This window comes from Idiotropiscis lumnitzeri, chromosome 13 (assembly GCF_059441095.1).
Source record: "Idiotropiscis lumnitzeri isolate Australia: NSW breed Sydney's pygmy pipehorse chromosome 13, RoL_Ilum_1.0, whole genome shotgun sequence".
NCBI classification, from domain to species: Eukaryota; Metazoa; Chordata; class Actinopteri; order Syngnathiformes; family Syngnathidae; genus Idiotropiscis; species Idiotropiscis lumnitzeri.
This window is the reverse complement of record NC_142403.1, coordinates 15,060,740-15,077,531: the sequence shown is the minus strand read 5'-3', so window position 1 is coordinate 15,077,531 and position 16,792 is coordinate 15,060,740. Positions and strand designations below refer to the sequence as shown.

Sequence of the window (16,792 nt, the reverse complement as noted above, 5' to 3'; positions counted from 1 at the left end):
AAGGAAGTGAGTGTCAGGTTAAAACCAACGCTGCCATTTTCATTGTGTAGCCTCTCTCACAGAGCATCCCCCAATCGGATAAGTTGACATAAGCGTCTCTCAGAAAGTGGCTTTCAAAACAAGATGTTGGTAGAAGTGTCAGCTGGAAAGCGCTCTGTATACTTGTCCGTCCTTTTCATTGTGTAGCCTCTTTGGCATCGCAACATACCACAATCGAATAATAACATGACATCAGTAATTGTCCGAAAGTTACTTCGGACACAACAGTGTTGTAGAAGTGAGTGTCAGGGATACACACGGTAGAAATGCTGCTCTGTATACCTTTTTTCATTGTGTAGCCTATTTTCCACAATAGCCACATCAGAAGACTTTCACACGGCAACAATGCTTCCTAAAATCGGATCATTTGATGAGGTGACAAAATGCAGTCACTTGAAGTTCTGCTTGACTCCTAATCCCATGACTATCTTTGGAAAAAAATGCAAAGAACTGTTCGCCATGTAGCAGATGTGGCTGGTAATGACAGAGTGATCGCCTGGCGTCACGTGGCCACACCTGGACACCAACATCAACCTTAACCCGCTGTCAGCCATGTGAACACCTTAAATTGTTATTACTTAGAATTATTCTCTGTTCCATCATGGCTTTGATCATTGATCCATTTGGAGAAGCAAATGAGTGAGCGGGAAGTGATGTCATGACTTGTCAACAGCTGGACGCATGGAGGTCATGTGACTACCTCATTGAAAACATGACAACATACAACATGGCAGTAAAATGTTGCACAATGCAAGGCAAGGAGTGCTGGGAAGGGTGAGGTTGTGACACCGGCCGTATTCCCGGACGGCGTTTTGTCTGTGAACGCCACACCCCGCACAACCAAATTGGGACAAAAAAAATGATTGCAACACAAATATGACTAAATAATAAATACAGTTAAAAACAACAATGGAATGTTACAACACAGGTCATATGTTAGAATAATAGTGTCTGTCAACTTCAGAGAGTGCAAGAAATTAGGAGTAAGGCATTTATTTTTTACAAATATATTTTTTTAATATTTGAAACCAAATCCACTTTCTCAAATGTATGATTAAAAAAAAAATCTGAATTTCAGTTGTATCTTTTTTTTTCGACCATATATATATAATTTTTGACAAGGCAAGAATCCCCAAAATACTAGTTAAAAATGGAAAAATATATGCTAATTATGAAAATTAAGAAGTATCAAACAAAACTTTCTATTTTAAGCATTTTTTTCAAGAAATAGAATAAAAGGGGAAAAAAGTTTTAATAAAAAAAAAAAGTTTCAATACATATTTTTTTTTAATTGTAAACACATTTTTCACCATCTATATTTTAATGATAAAATATTTTTGGGGCACCATTTGATATTTGATATAATACACAAACAACAGACACATTAAAACAAAATTACATTAAATTAATAAAAGTATATAATGTTATCATTATTAATAATTCATATTTTTTTCAAAGGGAAGTGATTTGAAGAAATTCTAAAAGAAAAAAAACTCCCCCAAATACTATTTAAAAAATTTAAATTTTTTAATTATTATCAAAATTTCGCCTATATGATGATTTACATATTAAAACAAAATTGACGAATACATTTTTTTTTACTTGATAGCCTATCTATTGCTTTTTATGCTTTGATCAGAAAAAAAAATATCTATGTTGTCTTTGATCTTTTTTTGTGCAAAAAAAAAAAAAAAACTCAAATATAATGTAATCTTTCATTTTTATTTTCATCATAATAATTTCAGTGATAATGACAATTACAGAATAGAATCATATTTTTCATGTGAACTATAATTTCCCCCCAAATCCTGAACAAGTCCCAAATCAAAGCATTTAAATCACACAAAGCTCGACGAATGTCGGCCTCCTTTTGAAGCCGCCTCGAGGCGGGTAAGATCATCGGCGATTCCTTTTGGGCGACTCCTCTCACGGGGACACACCTAATCCTCACCCCATCCCTTCACCTCTTCCTGTCTGGGAAGACGAGGGTGACACACAACACCTCCGGTCCACCTCTTCCCAGAAAGCCTTCCCCACCCTCTTCCTCTTCCTCCATCACTGATCTCCCTGCTCTGAATTAATGGCGCGTCGCCAAAGCTTATCCTCTGCCCCCATTGTGCGTTGAGAAGATTGCCGGTGTTTGCCCGGTGTCTTAGGGGGTCGCCGGGATTACAGTAATGGATGGACGGCCCGACCGTGGATAAGACTTGTGTCAATACTGCCTTTTCGAGTCAATTGCGCCGCAGGAGAAGAAGAAGAAGGAGGAGGAGGATAGGTTTGTCTCAAAGAGAAGAGTGTTCGAGCGAAAGGTGGCAAGACGTGGCTTGTCCCGGGAACATCTGCGGGCCCGTCCCACGCCTCACGAAATGGGGCCGAGACTTGTTTGTGTCAGGGAGCGAGCGTGTTGCCACTCGCCTGTGGAAGCTACTGAAGGTGCAGCAAGAGGAGGAGGAGGCGGAGATGGAAGGTTTTTTTTTTTTTTTATGATTTGGGCTCGTGTTGTGGAAAAGTTCATACATACCTATGCTTTTTTTTTTTTTTTTTTAATTTTATTTATTTATTTTTCTGAGAAAGCTTCAGTGAAAACACGCCACTGATCAATACAGAAATGAATCGTTCGATACGACAAGCTACTTTGGAGCTGCGTACCTTTGGTGATGCAAAAGCTTTCCGTGATACGTTATCCGTTATGATATGTGAACGGCACAACCACATGCTGCTTCACCAAAAACAACTACATTGTCCATTTCCCTCACTTTAAGCAATTTCCCCCCAGCGAAATTCCAATGCTTCTCGCTTGAGTTCAATGGCGATGTTCGCCACAGAAGAAGGGTTAAAAAAAAAAGAAAAAGCATGAGTCCTACACGTTCTTGACGCCGCAGGCAAGACATGACATGTCAGGTATGAGGCAGACAAGACCAGAGGCGCCACGCCGTGCTTGTTTTGTCAGGACTTGACTGGGGTGCATGCGCCCGCAGCGCTTGTCAGCGCCACAGGAACGCCGCAGCTGGCGGGCCTGCCGGGACCTGCGGCTGCAGGAGAACTTGGCTCGCTCGCGTGTCCCGAGCCGTCGCAATGACGGAATATGCTGGACGTGGCACAACATACATGACCTTGCAATGTCACGTACGGTTGGGGTTTCAAAATGGGTTTACAAGTATCTCATCGAAGAGTGAGGTTTTCAAAGTCAGGTTTGGGAATTTAGGCTTTCTTGCAGGGTATTTATTTATTTTTTTAATATTTAATATTTCAAGTGAGGGTTTCAAGTCCTGGTGGAGACTCGAAAAGTGGCTTTCCTTCTTCCTCTACTATTCTTCCCTTCATCTTTCCTTCCTTCACTTTTTCCTTCAATTCTTCCTTGCATCCTTCCATTCTGCCTTCAATTGTTCCTCCCTCCATCTCTTTTCCTTCAAGTTCCATCCAATATCATCCACGCTGCCTTCCATCAATCAATCTTTCCTTCCTTTCAATTTTTCTTTCCTACCTTCTTCCCTTCCTCTTTCTTCCTTCCATCCTCCTTTTCCTCCTTCCTTCCTTTCATGCATCCTTGTTTTTCTTCCTTAGTGCCTTCATTCTTCTGCCCTTCTTTCCATCCTTCCATCATTCTTTCCTCCTTCCTTTCTTCTTCTTTCCAACCTTGCACTCTTCCTTCCATCCTCCCTACCCTTCCGTTCATCCATCCTTGCTCTCTTACTTCCATCATCGTTCTTTGCTACCTTCCAGCACTTTCCTCCAATCTTTTCTTCCTTCCATCCAACGTTCTTACTTCCTTCCGGCCTTCCATCCTTCTTCCCTACCTTTCTTTCTTTCATTTTCCGCTTAGTTCCAACTTGACTCTATCTTCCCTCTTGCCTTCCTTCCTTTCATCCATCTTTTTTCATCCATTCTTTCATCCTTACACCCTTCCTTCCGTCCTTCTTGTTTTTTATCCATCCTGCTCTCCCTTTCTTCTTGCGTCCTTCTTTCCTACCTTCCTGAATTCTTTTCTTTCCCACATCCTTGATGCCTTCCATCCTTCCTTTCGCTCACCTTTCAGTCCTCCAAAAAAGTTCATTTAAAAATGTGTCTGTACCTACTGCATGGATGATGTTAAATCGTGTGTGTCTCTGTGTGTGTGTGTGTGTGTGTGTGCGTGAGTCCCAGCATGACCAACGAAAGGCAGCCTAATGACACACCTCGGTGGCCCCCGCGAGTGAATCCCATCATTCAACTGGTTAGCGTTAGCTGTTAGCGCTGAGCAAACGAGCGCATATTTGTGCTGCAAAGTTTCTAGCTGGAGGGCAGGGATGGTTATGTTGTGTTCTCCTCGCACTTCTCCTGGGTGGGTGCGAGCCTGGGATAGTTTGATATCATCTAAACAAACTTTCCGAAAGATTAGATCTTTTCTCCTCGGCCTTGTGTCTTTTGTTTTTCGCCTGCAGCCACACAAAAAGCCGCAGCCTGTAATTATTGGAAACAGCACACATACGAAGACCAGCTCTGCCAAACTTGACATATTCACTCCCTTCACTACTAAGTTAAGGAACTAGATGAGGAGTTGAACAGTTTTTAATGGGTAAAAAAAATTGACATTTCTTTGAAGGTGTTGGCACAAGTTTTAAACATTGAAATCCGCCCTGGGCACTAAAATGACCCGAGAGCCACAGTTTGGACAACCCTGGTTTAAACCACGTGAAAGGCTTGTGATACTGGAAAGGTGGTCAGTCGGTGACAATTGGACAACCTTGACCAGTCACATTCAGCTCGGTTTCCCCATTGAATCTGAAACTTTTCCGCCTCATTTAGCAGAGTGACGGCGGCGTGCGGGGGAGTGTCGGGTTCGAGTGCAGCCATCCGTCTTTGCCACCGCCTCTTGTTTTTGTTACACTTTCCGCCGGATTGGTCGCCAGCCGATGGAAGGGAGGGAGGGAGGGAGGGGGTGAGGAAAGAAGAGTGAAAGCAAAGAAGGGAGGACAGAAGGATGGAAGAGGGGTGCGAGCGTAACCTGGCTAAGGGAAGATAAGCCCCCCCCCCAATCACCCCCCCCCCCCCTCCCCGTTAGCCCTTCAAAAGATGAAAGCTGGGCCTGCTTTAATTGCGGCTGCAGGCTTCGTTTTTATGGAGCCGCTCGGAAGTACCACAGGCTTGCCATCAGACATCTTCAAGGATGCCCAAAATGTGTGTGCGTGCAAGCGTAATCAAGTGGGTGGTAATCACAGTCTTGTCTTTTACCTCCTTTTTTGCCAGAGGGCAAAATAAGGCAGGGTTGGCTCGGTCCAGCCAACAGGTGTTACCCCCCGTGCAGTTTGTCCTCTTGTTGTTGTTGTTTGTGTGCTTGTAAGTGATCAGGAGCTTTTTATTTCAACTTTTTTCACGCGGAGATCTTGTTGATTATGAGGCATTTTCCTTGAAACCATGAAACTTTACGGCCCTACGCTGGTAGTACACACAGAGTACATTTTGTCCTCTGTTATTGCTTCTGACGCTACCTCCAAAGGCGGGAAATTGCTGGGTTGACTTTGACCCCGCCCCCAACTTGATGCCATTGAAACAGAAAACTAAAAAAGATGGGAAGAAAATGCCGACTTTACAGGCAGTGTGAATGGGTCTTCTACTTGTGATGGGTAAATGAAGCTTCAAATCTGCTTCATGAACCAGTTGTAGTATTTTTGGACTCCAGTAGATGGCACTCTCCGTTCAACATTGGGCTGAAAACACAGTCAGTGCCAGTTTTTAAACCTACAGCGCCATCTTCAGGACTTAAAAATACAACAACTGGTTCATGAAGCAAATTTGAAGCTTCATTTTCCCGTCACTAGCTTCGACTACCTACTTCCTCCGAAGGTGGAAAATTTCCAGACCGACCCAACAGAGCGGCACCGTGGCAAACGCGATGGCCGGCTGACAGAGTTAAAAAGCGAGCTAAAAGGCACGTTACCGTACCGAACGCATGGATGTACTACGATGTGGCGCATTCGACACCCTCCGGACTCCTGCTTGCTACGGGTTGGCGCTTCTGACCAATCGTATTGTAATGCACAAGACACATTTTTATTCCTCAGCTTTCGGCCAAACTGCTGTTTACTGTATGTGTTAGTATCATTAATTTGTATTTTAACAGCCGAGTAAAAAAAAAAAAAAAAAAAAATGGATCTTTGACGTCTTTAGCCGTCAATGGCACTCAATGAGTTATCTTACATCTACCACTGTCTTTGTTTTTGAATTATTGCTACTTTGTGTTTTACTCAGTGGAAAGCACTTTGGTACAGCTGCAACTGTTATGAAATACGCTTTACAAATAAAGTTGTTTTGTATTGAACTGTACTGTATAAAGTCTAAAATAGCGGACAGCATAGAAGTTGAAAGAGAACGAGCCAGGAAGCGTGGCGGTGAGAAAAAGGCTTATATTATTGCTTCTAAAAGCTGAAAATTCAAATTATGCAGCACAGTGACACCGAAAAAAGCAGATTTTTTTCGGTATCGTCTCCGGTCCGCTCATGTTCGCTTGTGTGTTCTCTTTCGTGCTCTCAGTACTCCACGGAACTGAAGAAGCTGTACTGCCAGATCGCCAAGACATGTCCCATCCAGATCAAAGTTCTGACCACCCCCCCGCAGGGCGCCGTCATCCGCGCCATGCCCGTCTACAAAAAGGCGGAACACGTCACCGAGGTGGTAAAGCGCTGCCCCAACCACGAGCTCAGCCGCGAATTCAACGACGGTCGGTTGATTGATTGGTTTGATTGGCTGATTGATTTGTCATCGCGTATTGATCACCTCTGTGTCCCGCAACAGGTCAGATCGCACCGCCAAGTCACCTGATCCGCGTGGAGGGGAATAGCCACGCCCAGTATGTGGAGGATTCCATTACTGGGAGGCAGAGCGTGCTGGTGCCCTACGAGCCGCCTCAGGTGACAATTGACGAGTCTCGGGGATTTTTATAGACACCCGAAAAAATGTGGGGAAAACATTTCACACTCGACTTTGTCCCTGCCAATACTACCTCAGAAAGCGGAACATTTCCAAGGGTTAATCTGATATGACCTCAGAGGGTGGAAAAATTGCTTGGTCAACTTTGTACAAAAAAAAATTTAAAAAAATGAATTTAATATGACAGAAAGGCTTTTCCAGGCACAAATTATGACCTCACTTCCTGTTTTCCATCAGGTGGGCACGGAGTTCACCACCATCTTGTACAACTTCATGTGCAACTCCAGCTGCGTGGGCGGCATGAACCGGCGCCCCATTCTCATCATCGTCACCTTGGAAACCAGAGAGTAAGCGGCACACTGAAAAGTAACTGGGCTTCAAAAACAAGTCCTCTAATGAAATAGATTACGCAACCGAAGCAGAAATTATTCATTCAAATTTTGCCAATTAAAAAAGACTTGAATGACTTTGAATCTAACGAGTTGTAAAATATTTTTATATTTTGACAATAATTTGAAAAGTTGAATGAAAGTAACTGGACTCTTCTTGAGTGATGAATTAAGTTCAGCAACAATATTTTGATAATCTTCCCTTGAGCAAATCTTTGTTTTTGAAGTCGGCCTCCACGTGATTTGTGTGTAGCGGTCAGGTTCTGGGCCGCCGCTGTTTTGAGGCTCGCATCTGCGCCTGTCCGGGTCGCGACCGCAAGGCGGACGAGGACAGCATCCGCAAGCAACACATCACGGACGCCACAAAGAGCAGTGAGGGTACGAAGCGCCGTAAGTAGAGCTTGGGGGGGCTTGGTGACGGGCTCTACGGCTTTTTTGCGCTTTGTCCACGTTCCGCATTAACGCCGCAGCTTTGACCTCCCTTTCTTCCTTCCTTGTTTCCCGCTCTGCCATAGTCAACCTGCCACATCACCGCCTCTCACTTCACCTGCCTTCTCCTCTTTCTACGTTTCCAGCTTTCCGCCAGGTGTCTCACGGCATCCAAATGTCGGCCATCAAGAAGAGAAGATCCACGGACGAAGAGGTGTTTTGTTTGCCCGTGAGTTCCAACTCCTCCGTTCCGACCGCGTCCCATTTTTTTTTTTTTTCCCCCTCAAGTCGCCGCCGATTGACTGCCTGGTCCTTTCAGATAAAAGGCCGCGAAATCTACGAGATTCTGGTGAAGATCAAAGAGTCTCTGGAGCTGATGCAGTTTTTGCCACAGCACACGATCGAGTCGTACCGGCAGCAGCAGCAGAACCTCCTTCAGAAACAGTGAGTTGACCTGACAGCGTCTTTGAGCTGAAGGGTTACAAGACTTTTACAGCAGCTGATAATGGTTGGAGAGTGAACAAATAAGATTTTTTATTTTTTTTTTACATTGAGAAATAAAACTTTTTTTTTTTTTTTTCTTTGTGAGACAAAATTTTGCAGCAGCGCTAGAAGGGGGCAAAGAATGGCAACACATACACCCAGCAGTCGAAATGTCTTATTGAATTGTATTGTATCATATATAAGATGCGAGTAAATTATAGTTACAAACTCAAAGTGCTCCTTTTTACTTTTTATTAGTGTTTGCTTGCTCTTATTGGCATCAACTGAGGCACAACATCGATATACCCGCCAAGACATCGTGAACATTGGATATCGATGCGAAATAACATCCTCTAATCTCGTTGCACACTTGAGTACAATGACAATAAAGGGATTTCTATTCTATTTCTATTCTTTCTATTCAAATGCCAAGGTAACACTTCGCCAAGAATAACATTTTATTCTCCTGCGAGAATGTTGTTTTTCCTTTATCTGACATAATTTTTTTGACAGTTTATTGACAAAAAGGTTTTTGAGTTTTTCTGACAAAATAGATTTTTCTGTATTCATTCTATGTATTTCCAAACAAAATATTATTATCAGAAATTATTCCAAGACAAAAATGTGTTTTTTTGTTCTGGAACTTTTTTTTTTTATTTTCTGTCAAAAAAAGTAATATTTTCCGCAAAAAAAAAAAGAAGAGTAAAAGAATACATACTCTTTTTTTTTTTTATAAAAGTTTTCGCTTTGGAGGAACAAAAATCTATTTTTCTCAGTTTTTCTGAGGAAATATTTTTTTTATATTTTTTCCCAAAATTTTTTTTACTAGAATAAAATATCGTGGTTTTGCAAGATAAAGTATAGTATTGACTTCGGGAAAAAAAAAAAACTTTTTCCAACAAAATATTTTTTTACCCCCCAACATCTATCATCCATTCAAATGTTGTTTTATTAGCTAAAGGATACATATTAGCACTCTCCTCCGCTAACCATGCTAACTAGCATTCGTAGATTGTATTTAAAGACATATTTCTGCTTCCACTGAAGCAACTATTTATTTTAGTTTCATGTTTGTTTCCATAATGTACTCATGCTAAACATTCTCATCCGGACATAACAAATTGCTGCTAGTTAGTCAATTTATTGTTTAACATTTTGCGGGGTCACGTAGATTCTCTCTTGCTTGTTCTGAGTTTTAAAAATTTGTTATATTTTAGGACTGTGGATAGGACAAATGTCGCTGACCACAAATATAAAACTAGAAAAACAATAAATGACAATAGGATGTCAGTTTTCATTCTTGCTTCTCCAACTTTCTTTGACTCTTGTGATGTTCGCATGGTGCCCTCTTGTGGCCAACTTTAGCAGTGCAACTTTTCTTCTTCGAGTCGTTGGGGTCTTTTTGACTTTGGCTTTTGACAACTACTTGACATCTTGCTTTTGTGTGTGTGGTTCCTTGTTGCAGTGTGATCAAAACACGTCTCGGCAGTCAGCTGCTGGATCCCACCGGGGACGCCAGGTGGCGCTGCACCTCCTCCTGAGCCTTCCTCATTCCTCCTCCTCCTTTTTCACCCCTTTTTCCAGACTTTTCTGTCTTCAGTGGACTCTTTTGATGAGTTTGCATGTGTTTTGTGTGTACGTGTTGCTTTATTGCCAGAGCTGGACTCATTCATGTGATGGTGTGGGTGGGTGAGGGGTCTTAATATTAGTATTATATTATTATTTGTTATGACAAAATGCTGGTCATGTTTTGTAAAATTACTGCAGGACAGTTTGGGGAAACAAGCAAATGTTTTTCTTCTGTTTGAAACAGATTCTTTTTTCTTGAGGCTAATGCGAATAAAATTGCTTTTTTTGTTTGGATTATTATGTTGTTTTTTTTAATTGTTCCTTTTTTTAAAACATTTTGCCTGATATGAAATAGAGGGTCACAAGGGACTTATGTTTAAAAATATTTTATATATATTCATTATTATATAAATATTACTATATTATATAAATATTTATAATAACAAAATATAAATATGTTTAAAAGAAAGGATTAGGAAAATGCCCAAAACAATATTTTTTTACACACACATATATATATATATATATATATATATATATATATATAAACAATTTATTTATTTATTTGTTTATTTTTACTTATGGTTTTACTTATGGTGTATTTTAATGTAACGGTACGTTTTGAAATACTAATTCTTTCTGTTTGTATTAATTAAAAAAAAGACAACCGCAATGTCAAAAAGTCTTTGATTTAAAAAAATTAATAATAGTCAATATTTTTTTTTTATATTTTAAAAAACTGTTAAAAAAATAGTATTTAAGATCTGGATTGTATTGTATAAATCTTTTTAAACATGCATTTTTAAGTGATATAATTATATTATATATTATTATAATATTTTCTATAATTCTTTTAAATGCATAATATGTTCAATTCATTTCAAGTGAAATTCTTTTCAAAGAATAACCAAACCAAACTGTCATAAGTTCCTAATGTGATTTCCAGGGTGTCTGTGGATCTTTAAATTATCATTTAAAGGTGATATTTTCATTTTGACTTCAAATATTAAACTAGTTCTCACAAAAGCCTCATTTTTGGAATGCTGATCCAATGTGAGTGATATTCTCTCCCCTTTTGCACCCAGGACATCGATGGCACCTCAGACACCATACGGCTCCAGCTCCCCCCCCCACAGCAAAGTCAACAAGCTTCCGTCGGTCAGTCAGCTCATCAACCCGCAGCAGCGCAACACGCTCACCCCGTCCGGCATGTCCACTGGCCTCACTGACAGTAAGCGCGCACCTTCTTCTTCTTTTTTTTTGCTTTGTTTGTTTGCGCCACTTGCTGTTCTGCCTCTCACCTACGTCCAAACTACTTCTTGTAGGGCTGGGCAATATTATATAAAATGTTTTCTTTTCTACAGAAATCCTTTTTTTTTTTTTTACAAGGATAATGCATAACAACTGACTCCATGACTACGCTCGTAACTAAAAACTCATCTTTCTCTATTAAAATGAATGGAAATATTGTAGATACTTTAAAATACTCTAAAATATAGATATATTTATGCCATGTTTGATGTGTGTGCAAAGTTTTCTGAGTTTTTGCCCAGATTTTGCTCCCCAAAAAACAGGTGAGTTTTTGTTCGGTGGTTTGGCGAAATATACAGTGTGCAATTCTATTGATGAATTGTTCACTATCTGCCAAACTGCTTCTTGTGAGGTTTGCTGTATTGGTTGCAACTGCAATTTTCTTTCTCACAATTCAAGATGATTGGCCAAGCAAAAACTAACCTCCAAAAACGTGTTTCCTCTAGGACTAAATGTCATTTAAACACAATCATTCATATATTTTCATAAAACAGTTTAAATGTTTACCACCAATACGTTAGCGTCAGATGTTCTCTTTGGGATTAATATGTCACAACAAAAACTGTCAGTTCACCGAACATGAATGACGTAAAATAAATGGGCCACTTTCTTACATTAAATCTGATCCAGAAAATCCCCTTTTCTTTTCGCAGGAATAGAAAGCTTCGTATTTCTTGACTCTACAACTCAGCCATTCCGGTTTCGTGACGTCACTTCCGGTTAAAAACCGTCACTTCCGGTTTCGCGACGTCACTTCCAGTTTCGTGACGTCACTTCCGGTTCCGTGACGTCACTTCCGGTAATAAAAAAGGGGTCGTCGCTTCCGGCTCCGTGACGTCACTTCCGGTTTCGTGACGTCGCTTCCGGTTAAAATACGCCACTCCCGGTTTCGTGACGTCACTTCCTCCGCCTTCACACAATAAAGAATCAGAATAACATGATTATCATTATTGCCTCCGCCTTCACACAATAATAATAATAATAATTTAAGAATCAGACTTACCTGAAAAAAATTATTACCGATGTAGAGATAAGAGTGAATTAAAAATAAATTTAAAAAATTAAAAAATCTGACTGACCCAAAAACACCTCAAATTAATTCATTACGGTGACCATTTTTTTTTTGTTGTTGTTTTTTTAATGGGCTATTCTTTATTGTGGCAGAATAACTCATTTAGTTGCAGTTTTTGTGCCCAAACTAAACAACTCACAAAATAATTGAGCGCCATCTTATGTTCTTTTGTTGTTTTTGTTCGGTTTAATATTTTTATGTTGCTTTTTTCATCTGAGATATTCTGCTTTTTTGGGGGGGGGAATCAGAAACTGAAAATTCTTCGTTGTCGCCATAACGTTCATGATTGTGAATAAATGCTAAAAAGCGAGTAATAACTTTTTTTTTAAAGCACGAGTGTACATATTTGTTCGTCCGCGTGTGAGGTCACGTCAATTTGTTTGCGTGTTATTTCGGCACGTATGCTAGGCTAATGCTAACGATGAGCCTCATGTGAAGGCGGTTGTGTTGAATTTTTTTCACGACTGAATAATTGTCATTCACGTCGCCTGAGTTCATGATCTTTTTCATTTGAGGAGGCGTGAATTATTTACAGATTTTCGCGCAGAGCGGGGGTTCACTGTATGTCGACTAATCGCCCAGCCCTACTTAATCCCAATTCAATTCCGACTAGAACAAAGTAAAGCGAGCTCTGGTCGAAAATTTTTCCGGCTGACCTACCGTCACTGCTTTTGTCTCTGCAGTGACTCCCATGATGGGCACTCACATCCCCATGAGCGCTGACATGAGTTCACTGAGCCCCACACACGCCTTGCAGCCCCAGCTGCCCCTGGTGCCTTCCTCGCACTGTACGCCCCCTCCTCCGTACCCTATGGACAGCAGCATCTCCAGGTACACCACTAAGGAAATAAGACCAAAAAAAATTTAAAATCTCATCCTGGAGGAAATATGGAACCAGAGCTTCCAGTGGAAGCACAAAGGTTCAAACTTTACTTTTAATAGAATCCAATGACTGTTAATAATAAAGGTGGGATGGGCATTCAGCTAAATTCTTTTGAAATACTTTAAAAAAAAAACTGTAGGATTAAGTTTTTTTTTGGTATGTAATAATACCAAAATTTGAGGAATATGGCTTTTGTAGATGATTAAAACTTTTTCCAGAAAACAATATCGGTTTAGTATTCTAACCTTTCCTAAAAAATTCTGCCAAAATTCTAATCATTTTTTTCTCAATTTTTTTTATTACATTTTGCCCCGCCGAAAGATACAAAGACTTCTTTTTCCTGAAAGGAGTTAGTTTTTAATTCTTGTAATATTATGACGAGGGCTGAACGATTTCAGAAACATTGAATTACGATTTTTTTTTTTCCTGACAAAAATTTCAATTTCGATTCACGATCACCCCCGCAAACCAGGCTCCAAAGCGGCAACATTTACTCAGATGACCGAATCTTATAGTTAAAAACTATATTAATAGAGTTATCTAAAGACAAGACGCTCAAGATTTAGGCTTTGGGAAGGAGGCAGTGGTTCAAAAAAAGCAAGAATCACACATGAATATCGTCGCTGTCGGGTGGAATCCTCACACTGCCAATGACAACTTTTGAGAAAGTGTTTTAAAAAAAAAAAATTTAAAAAAAGGCAGCTTGTTTGCATTCCCAGGCACTGCTTCGTTCAACTTGGATTATACCTTAAATTGGTATTACACAGTCACGTCAACATAATACAACCTAAAAAAATACATTGCTAATTCTCGCTGGCATTGATTAAGATGTTACAAACGCAGCAACCAAGTACTTCAAAGTCTGCGATCATGTGACGCCCCCGCTGCGCAAAACGTCTTTGAAAACCTCACAAAAGCTGCACTACATCTTCACAAACACCTTCTTAAAGGTCGAAAGCCATGAGTGATGCAATAAGTAAAACTATGAGACAACTAACCGCGTCTATTAAGTGGATATTCTTGATTTTAAATGAAAAAAAAAAAAACTTCCGCGCAGAATGAGGAAACTGTGATTGATTCGTTGGTTTATTGAACCTATCAAACACAAAATAAGACATGGAAGTAAAATCAAAGAAAAAAAAATCTCTATATATATATCTTCATTCAAAATAGTTTATATGTTCAAAGGGAGTCAGAAGAAGTAGAAAGACTAGTTTCGTCCCAACCCATGTTCTCGATAAAAGTGGGATCATAAATTTAAGTGTACATTTTAATTATGATGAAAGAATAACATTTTTTTTAAATGTGAAAAGAAGAAGACTCTGATTTACTCTTCGCTTAACAAATAACACAAATCTAGTTCCTTAGAAAGCTATATTGATTTAAAAAAAAAAAAAAGTATTGAGTGACCTGCTAGCTTGCTGTTCATAGTTGCGTGCTCTCCTTTTGAATGTGATTCCGGCCAGACTTCTGTGAAAAGTGGACTGAACAGAGAAGCATTCGTTCTGGTGTTTGGCGACACAATATTAGCTTTGCAATTAGCACTGGCTTCTTGATTTTTTTGGGGTTTTTTTCTGTTGGTCCGCCTTTAGTGATAATAATGCTGATGACTTTTTACATAAAATGTTTTTTTTTTAAATTTATTTTCCTAAAAAACAAAAGACATTTTTCCAATGTTTTGATTTCACCGCCATCCCCTCGCAAGTCATTCGTCTGGGATGTGCAGCCTGCTTCACATTTCCTTTCACGCATGTTCTCGAAAAATCATACTTATTCGCATATTACACATTTTTCTCACAATTATTTTTAGGATTTGCCTATTTGCTTAAATAAGATGTATTTCTATTAAATCATTCACTGCCAACCGTGGTAAAAATATTTCTTGGGCTTCTTTACCTGTCAGTGGCAGTGAATAGGTTGAAAATAAATAATCTCTCAGGAAATTACTCTTATTAAAAAAGTAAAGCAGCAGCATTTACCTGATCTACCTTATTATAATTTAAGATTCTCATAATAATTAGACCCCCCCCCACAAACAAAATGAAATGTCTTGTAATGTTGGGAAAAAAAGTGACAAAATTCTGTTAAAAAAATTCTAAACCACATGCAACCTTTCTTTTTTTGGGGGGACATTTTCAGAGAAAAAGACATTATTCCTGTAATTATTTGTAGTTTTTGAAGATAATTTTCCTGAAGATATTTTTTTTATATATATAAAAAAAAAAACTTTCTCTTAATGATTTTAGTTATCTCTAAAAATGTCTATTTCTTTCAAACGTCTCTCATAAAAACAACAGTAAAAAGACAATATTCTTTAAGGTTATGAGTTTCTTTGTAATAACAATTTTTCTTTCTTAAAAAATATATTTCAAAAAAATATACCACACTGAGTAATTTTCAGAACCTTAAAATTTGACTAACGCTTTCTTTTCTTTTTTTTTTTTTGGCCCCCCCCCCCCCCTCCCCACCCCCTCGCAGCTTCCTCATTCGTCTGGGCTGCGCAGGCTGCTTGGATTACTTCACAGCACAGGGTCTAAGCAACATCTACCAGATTGAGAACTATAACATGGAGGTGAGCCCTCAGTCGTCAATCACAACCGAGTGGAGCCCCGCCCCGTCGGCCTCCACTAACGCTCCCCTGTGTCATGACCACTAGGACCTGTCGCGGCTCAAGATCCCCGCCGAGTACCAGCACGCCATCTGGAAGGGCATCCTGGAACACCGTCAGGCCATGGACTTCTCCCCCCCGCCCCACATCGTGCGCACCACCAGCGGGGCGTCCGCCGTCAGCTCATCCGAAGCGCGCGGCGAGCGCGTCATCGACGCCGTTCGCTTCACGCTGCGCCAGACCATCTCTTTCCCGCAGCGGGACGACTGGTCCGACTTCTCCTTTGACCTGGATTCGCGCCGCAACAAGCAGCAGCGCATCAAGGAGGAGGGAGAGTAGGACCGGACTGGACCGATGCGAAAAAAAAACGCCTGGAACATTTTCCGGATTTTTCTTTTTTTTTTTTTGAGACGTGCACTTATTCTTGTTCTGCACGGTTCAGATTTCTTGAGAGCACTTAAGAAATGTTTAAAGTGTTTAAAAAAAAATGCATTTCCAAGTCCTGATTGTACATTTCAAGTACCTCTATCTCGATATTTAGCTGGTGTGCCGCCACCTATAGGCCAGAGTGTTGTTGTACAGGATTCAGGAGCATCATTTCAATTTTAAGTGTTACCCACTCCTATATTGTATTTGGTTGAGGATTATTTTGTGGGATTAATGTATGTACATGTTGTATAGTTTTTTTTGTCATCAGGAAATAAAACTATGTCAAAAGTTAAAAATAGAGACAAAAAACTGCTGAATTTCCTTATTTTTTGTACAATCTTAAGTGTAAATATGTCAAGGCTATTTTGATATAAATCCAAAATAAATATCCAGCCTTATTGACTCCTCTGCTTTGTCTTGTTTTACTGTTTTTCAAAATGACCCATTGTTAAATGAAATTTTCATCCTCTTTTTTTTCTATAAACAAAGTACCGTGTCAACCAAAAGCAACAGACTGTGCACGAGGCAAAAATCCAGCAAAAATGATCCCCTTCGGGACACAAGATTGCTGGCTCTTATCGCTTGACGCTGCGCCTTTTGGTACGGCACGACTTTTGGCCGTGAAAATACAGTAAATGTAAAAAAAAAACAAAAAAAAAACAAGAGTGATAATG

At 39.9% G+C, this 16,792-nt stretch overlaps 1 protein-coding gene across 7 annotated transcripts in view; it reads left to right on the top strand.

The window, feature by feature from the left end:
* Positions 1–16,520, top strand: part of tp63 (tumor protein p63) — a 64,574-nt gene extending 48,054 nt beyond the window's left edge. For 4 of the 7 annotated variants that reach the window (XM_088312746.1, XM_088312748.1, XM_088312751.1 and 1 more), the window contains 10 exons: positions 6,550–6,736; positions 6,811–6,926; positions 7,183–7,292; positions 7,588–7,724; positions 7,910–7,992; positions 8,083–8,207; positions 10,901–11,046; positions 12,882–13,029; positions 15,560–15,653; positions 15,738–16,520. In XM_088312746.1, the coding sequence (XP_088168872.1) occupies positions 6,550–6,736; positions 6,811–6,926; positions 7,183–7,292; positions 7,588–7,724; positions 7,910–7,992; positions 8,083–8,207; positions 10,901–11,046; positions 12,882–13,029; positions 15,560–15,653; positions 15,738–16,028 (1,437 nt within the window). In that variant the 3' untranslated portion in view covers positions 16,029–16,520. The remainder of the gene's footprint in view (positions 1–6,549; positions 6,737–6,810; positions 6,927–7,182; positions 7,293–7,587; positions 7,725–7,909; positions 7,993–8,082; positions 8,208–10,900; positions 11,047–12,881; positions 13,030–15,559; positions 15,654–15,737) is intronic. The other 3 variants (XM_088312747.1, XM_088312753.1, XM_088312749.1) reach the window with 2 other exon arrangements.
* Positions 16,521–16,792: the final 272 nt, after the last annotated feature.